Source organism: Ciona intestinalis, unplaced genomic scaffold, assembly GCF_000224145.3.
Source record: "Ciona intestinalis unplaced genomic scaffold, KH HT000280.1, whole genome shotgun sequence".
Lineage (NCBI taxonomy): Eukaryota > Metazoa > Chordata > Ascidiacea > Phlebobranchia > Cionidae > Ciona > Ciona intestinalis.
In genome coordinates, this window is record NW_004190601.1 from 5,702 (window position 1) to 11,935 (window position 6,234).

At 35.3% G+C, this 6,234-nt stretch overlaps 1 protein-coding gene and 1 long non-coding RNA gene across 2 annotated transcripts; one reads left to right on the top strand and one right to left on the bottom strand.

Moving 5' to 3' along the window:
• Positions 1–1,633: 1,633 nt before the first annotated feature.
• On the bottom strand, positions 1,634–2,558 carry LOC108950574. The gene is made up of 4 exons (XM_018816546.2): positions 2,469–2,558; positions 2,325–2,410; positions 1,971–2,165; positions 1,634–1,885 (listed from the first exon to the last, which is right to left on the bottom strand). Exons 1-4 carry the CDS (start codon positions 2,493–2,495, stop codon positions 1,735–1,737), a joined length of 459 nt encoding a protein of 152 aa, XP_018672091.2. The 5' UTR covers positions 2,496–2,558; the 3' UTR covers positions 1,634–1,734.
• A 68-nt stretch (positions 2,559–2,626) lies between these two features.
• Positions 2,627–4,879, top strand: LOC113475364. The gene is made up of 2 exons (XR_003397125.1): positions 2,627–2,689; positions 3,521–4,879. It is a non-coding gene; the product is annotated as an uncharacterized LOC113475364 (long non-coding RNA).
• The last annotated feature ends 1,355 nt before the right edge of the window (positions 4,880–6,234 follow it).

Genomic DNA, 6,234 nt, shown 5'->3' on the forward strand with positions numbered 1-6,234 from the left:
GCACTCGAAACTGTTTATTAAACTTTGGTGGAATTTCTTTTTGGTGGTTTTGTTTTTTCATCATGCTCCAATCTTTGGATCAATCTTCTTTAAGGCCGACTCCCCCCATTGTACGGGGTGTGTCCTTACGCACACTTTTCTTCAAATTAGAACTTTAATATGTTTAATTAAATGTTATTTATTTAATTTTCACATTGTATCGTCTGTAGGGTGTAACGGTCACGCCTTTTAACCAAAACAATATTTCTTTCTTTTTTATCAATAAGCGTGTTTTAATAACTGTTGTTTTACCGTTACTACCTGTCTTTTCGCTTTTGTCAACTCTCTTGTTTTTCGCTATCGTGACCGAAGAGACGAAATAAATTTCATTCATTCATTCAACTACAAGACTATCAAAACGCTTCAGGTCAAATAATAAACCTAGATAAAACACAAATACTGACAAATATCTTCGAGCCGACAACTCTATTTGGAAAAATTAGGTGGGAAAATCATATAAAAGAAAACGTCAAAATACTTGGAATTGCTTTTAGCTTCAAACAGAACATGCAAAACAAAAATTGGGAAAAAGCTATCAAAGAAACTGAAACAGTAATTAACACACACACAAAAAGGAAACTAACACTAAATGGGGAAAATATACTAATTAATACACTCATCATCCCAAAACTTCTGCACCCTGGCAAACACATAAATTTCTCAAAACTACACCAGAATATTCTCATTAAAAAGATCTTTAAATTCATTTGGGCACCATCAAAATTCGAGAAAATAGAACGTAAGAAATTATATCTATTAAAAGAAGAAGGTGGAAGAGCCATAACAGAAATAAAAAATAAACTAATTAGTGCAAAACTAAGCAGAATATCTGAACTAACAAAATTAGAAAATATAGAACAGTTATGGCACGAATGGTAACGCTATCAACTAGGATCAATCATGAAATTAATAAACGAGCGCTTCGGAATACATCACAACCAAATTCTCTATATAAAGTAATCAGACACAATTTTTTAGAATTAAAGAAACAAAACTTTACATGGGAAGTAGTAAATTAAAACCAAAATATAGAGCACTACAAAATCTAACAACCTTCAAAAATACAATAAAGCTTAAAGGACAAATAATCCCATGGAAAAATATAAATTGTGTTACCAAAAAAATTAAACCTTTTTTTACAAATATTGAGCGCGACATAAACCATAAGATTGCAAATAACGCCTTTTTCTTTGGAGATTTTTTTAAAAATTTTGCATTTAATTACTATAACGGCCAAATTCAAATAACAAATTGCAAATCCGTAGTGAAAACAAAGACAATCTATTACACATAATGACTGAGTGCAATATAATTCAAAATCTATTTTGGAAAGTAAGTAAATACGGATCAAAAATCTTTAAATATAAATGCGATATTGACAAAAAACTTATATTATATAACATCCCACAAAGCAAACAAGAAGAACAAATTGGACTAATCAAGTTGCTAACAATAACAAAAATTTTAAATAGCAAAACAAAACTAGATCATGAAAACAAATATATTTGGAATAATAAAGAATTTATAAAACATAGGTTATGGGTAGTCAAAACTAAATTCAAAAATTTATTCAAAATACAAAAAAACAATTGGCAAAACAAAAACATTTGAAAAACTACAATTAAAAGACTCGGATACAAAATAACCTCTCCACTCAAACAGGCTTATCGTAAACCCCTGGACGCACAGGTTTACTTAATTCTTATTGATTTTTACATTGTATATTCGCCCCATTTGTATGTATGTGTGTTTGTGTAATATCGCTGCATGTACTGCAATGACGAGGTCGCGACTCCAATTGAATTTCGATTCATAAGATTCATTTCGATTCATAAGATTCATTAGTCTAAGCAGTTGAAAAAAAAATTTAGTGGCAAGTTCCACCTGATGGTGCATTGCAATTGAATCCGGCACATTAATGTAGTTGTTACCTGTCCAAACGATGGTTTTCAAAACTTTGTTTGGACTCAAATCGCATACATGAAAAGTGAAGCAATGGACCGATTGCAATTGAATCCGGCACATTAATGTAGTTGTTACCTGTCCAAACGATGGTTTTCAAAACTTTGTTTGGACTCAAATCGCATACATGAAAAGTGAAGCAATGGACCGATTTGTTGAATGAACTGAGGGTACAAAAACAAATAATGCATTTTGTTGGGAATAATAGTATTTTCAGGGTAGTGCAATTTAAATTCATTAAAGATGGTAATTTCAAGTTCAGTAACAGATGTATCAGAGAAAGGAGGAGCACAAACTATGTCCAGTATATGCAGAAAACTCACAAATGTTCTCCAATAAACATCCTGCTCTGGAACATAACTTCCAATATGCATGGGCAAAAACCTGGCCAGACACCAACATTGAGAAGCTAAAAAACAATCATAATTTAGCAAACAGCACTGATTCCCCCCAAAAGTTGGACTTACCACTCTGACGAAGATTGCGTGACTCATCAGTCAGTTTATTCCATGTAACAAGTGATGGTTTATTTTTTTGATCAGCTCCGTACATTAAACACTGAACACATGAAACACTGAAAAGTTCTTCCAATGTCAAATATGTTTTTCTTATCTTTCTGGGCATTTAGATACTCTTTGCCTATTTTTGTAACATTTGCAAACCTGTAATGTTTGTTTCAGTATGTAAGGTGCGGCTGAGGCGCGGTTCTTTTTTGACTGTGACGTCAGAACGGTCCTTTGAGCCAGCTGTTGATTGCTGACGTTTAGCGACTAGCGATGTAAGATCGGCTAGCGTGGCTGCGTGTTCTGAGACTTGCCGCTAAGTCTAATTTTGCTCCTTGATTAAGGTTAACTAACCAAGCAATAACTGGTTTGTTGATTATTTATTACCACGGTTATTAACACAAGGGCGATACTGATGCAATATACAATCACGCTAAGAAACTCGAACGCCTAACCACTTGTATAAGCAGTGGTTAAGATCTAAGTTCTCTTTGGCTGATGAACAACTCGGGTTGGTCTTAATTGAGTCTGCATCGTCTTTCGGTGCACTGCATAGCACTACACGTGCTGCATGCAGTGACTGCGTGACTTGTTGACCGGTTTTCTGATTGAATCGTCAAGTCTTTTATAATGTTTTGGAGCTGACGTCACATGCTTTCGTCACAGCATGGTTCGTCATCTGCGTTCCTTTCTCTTTTGTGTAAGAGCTCAAATGTTCGCCTAAGGAGTGTGTACGATAAGTGCCCTGGGCGTTTTTATCGTTCCGAGAACTTCGCCGATGATCGTTATCGTTGTCGTTTAGAAAGGTGATTTGATGCGCTATTTTGTGCTCCTACGTCACCATCGTGTGCGAATAGCTCGTTCATCAATTTCTGATAAAATACTTTCGGCGCAGCTAATAGCTTTGAGCGCTGGCCTTGTTAAAATGATGGATAGTTCTGTCACGAGTACATGACATGATGCAATATTGCGAAATACTGGTGCAGCATTAGGAAATAACATGCAATGTTCCCAAGGTACAGCACCTTCTAACATATCATGGTGTACGTCAGCGGAAAAGTTATCAATGGGATGGAAGAAATCAGATTGCAAGGAGCAGGTAGTTTGAATTCCACAAGAGGCTTACCATTGTTACAACTTTTCTTCAGGGAATCACTGTATGTGTCTTTTGTTCTTAAAATACACTGCCTGTAGGAGTTCTACAACGTACCACAAAAAAGCTGTACTGAATTTGTTATATGTTATATAAAAGAAAAAACTTACTTGTTTTGAATATCATCCCCTTGACAAAGGCAATATCTAGAAACTTATGTTGCATGACCAAAAAACTTTTCGGTAAATTCCCAAACAAGGAATGTGCAGCAAGATTGTCTAGCGAAATTTGTGCAATTGATCCCTTCAGTGTTACTTGCTGCCCATTTATACATGCAACAACACCCGTCTGCAACCATAGACATCTTAACAATAGTAGACTATACCTGCATGGCCATTTCTCGTCTATTTTTGGGATATGATAGGTCACACTACACGTTCTAATTTGTGAAAAGTCATTAAAAAGTGATAAAATATACTTTACATACATATTAAGACAAAAACATATTATTTTAAGTGAAAAAAACATCCAGACACGTTCCGCTTGACTGGAACCAGGTAACAGCAGCAAGCCTCAGTAGCAACATTTTATTTTCGATATTTAAAACAATTCTTAGTTATGAAGAGGGGCATTATAGCGTAACTGTATAGTGTAATAGACAGCATTAGAGACAAAGTTACGATCCTACATGTTCATCGGCCCCACAACAGAAAGTCCATACTGAGCAATCCATTGATCATGGAATGTTTATATACAATGAAGCGTTAAACAAAATAAACCAAATAACAGGTGAAAACCCATTTCACAACCCACCAATTATTTCTAAAACTACAAGGTCGTTCATTACAAAAACTTGCACTCAAAATTCCTCCAATCCAAAAACATAAAATACCTTTTACACAAATTACGCTCATATCTGCATGGATGCTCACTCACAACTTAAATTGCCACAAAACCAAGCTGCACCTTTTATTAATCAAAATAATGGATACAATAGTCTCGCTTGAAACAACTATGGAGCTGAACATAGTTGGAGTTGAGGAATTAATTCACGAGCCAACGGTAAGTTTAACAAATTTGCTTACTTATGCCAAAACCTTTTATTAATCAAAATAATGGATACAATAGTCTCGCTTGAAACAACTATGGAGCTGAACATAGTTGGAGTTGAGGAATTAATTCACGAGCCAACGGTAAGTTTAACGCTTACTTATGCCAAAATGAAATTTAATCATTATTCACATCATCACAGAAATATTGGAATACATTGGGGGATATTTAGTAAAAAAAGGTAAAACAAAATTTGGACTAAACAAGGGAAAACAACTAGATGTTTGTGCAAGGAAAAACTCCTTCTGGGAAATTTTTAGAAAGTATGGAGTTTAAAGAGAACAGTCTGCAGTTTCCTTCAGAAGACTTTCAGAAACTAGTTTGTCGGGTGTACTATTTGCACAACCAGGAAACATAAGGTTCGCCAAGAAATGTAGACTTCACCAGATATTTAGCAACTGTGAAAGAAGATGCAGTATATAAGTCATACTTACAGACCATCACAGGCAACAGAAAGCGAGGACACTGAAATGCAGAAAATTGGAATACATTGTTAGCTTGTTGGTAAAGGTACTTAGACAAAATTTTCCCTAAACAAATATTGCCTGAAATCAAGACCACTTGCACTGCGTAAAGAGTAAAAAAATGAGGTTACCGAGCCTATATTTGAGTAGTGCTATGTTCGTGTTTTATTTATACAGCAAAATTGTGTTGTTTGGTTGTATTTGTAAGTCTTTTAACACATTTTGGTAGTGGTTCCTCAGACAGTTTTTCCATGCATTTTTATTTCCAAATGTGGTATTATTAGCTGTTTTATCTTTTTAATCGGCTGTCTTGTTGTCAGGCAGAAATACCATACCCAACTTGTGCCACATTAGGATTATTGTTATGCCTCATGTAGGCTCTCAGTACAGAACATTATGAACTTTAAATTCACTGAGGGTTGGAACTATTTAAGTTTAAGTTACCAAATTTCCAAACGTTGCTTCCAGCGCATCCTGGGTGAGCACTTTTAAATATTCATAGCGTTGGCTTCCTAGTAGCCGCTTTGCTGGTGAAACCATATTAAGTTGTTGTAAACAACAAACCATCAATGTGGCTTTTAGCCATTCTTCTTTTTTTTCTCCTGGCTGGTTCTGATCCACTTCAATCTAGATAGTAGAGTAGGACGAAGTAAGACGAAGAAGACGAAGTCGCCATCTATCGTCCAGTGGTGTCTGCAAAACAAAAACACAAGGCAGCAAGCGCACTGTACGTAATGGCAGACGTGGTGCTGCGTGGATGCACAACAGTACTGGTGGGTGAGTTATTATTGATAATCGCTAGCACTCTTCGATATGATTATATTTTAGGGGCACCAACTATAGCAGACCAGAAATAAGCCAAGGAAAACTATAGGGCAACAGACTATTACAACGATAAGCTATAAAACAACAGACCAAAAGAAAACACCTCCTTATTGTTTGAAAAGAAAAAAAGAACTAGATTGAGTAGTCTGGGTGAAGATAATATGATAAGATTAAGGTTGGTATGGGGGTTTTTGTCAATAACAGAATTTAGACTAATCAGATAACAGTTTTAATTTTA

Excerpts from the sequence above, each read along its gene's own strand:
- LOC108950574 (XM_018816546.2), bottom strand. The coding sequence starts at position 2,495 with ATGAGTCACGCAATCTTCGTCAGAGTG. Across the intron at positions 2,411-2,468 it reads ACGCAATCTTCGTCAGAGTG|CTTCTCAATGTTGGTGTCTG; the intron begins GTAAGTCCAACT and ends ATTGTTTTTTAG. Across the intron at positions 1,886-1,970 it reads GAAAACCATCGTTTGGACAG|ACTAATGAATCTTATGAATC; the intron begins GTAACAACTACA and ends TCAACTGCTTAG.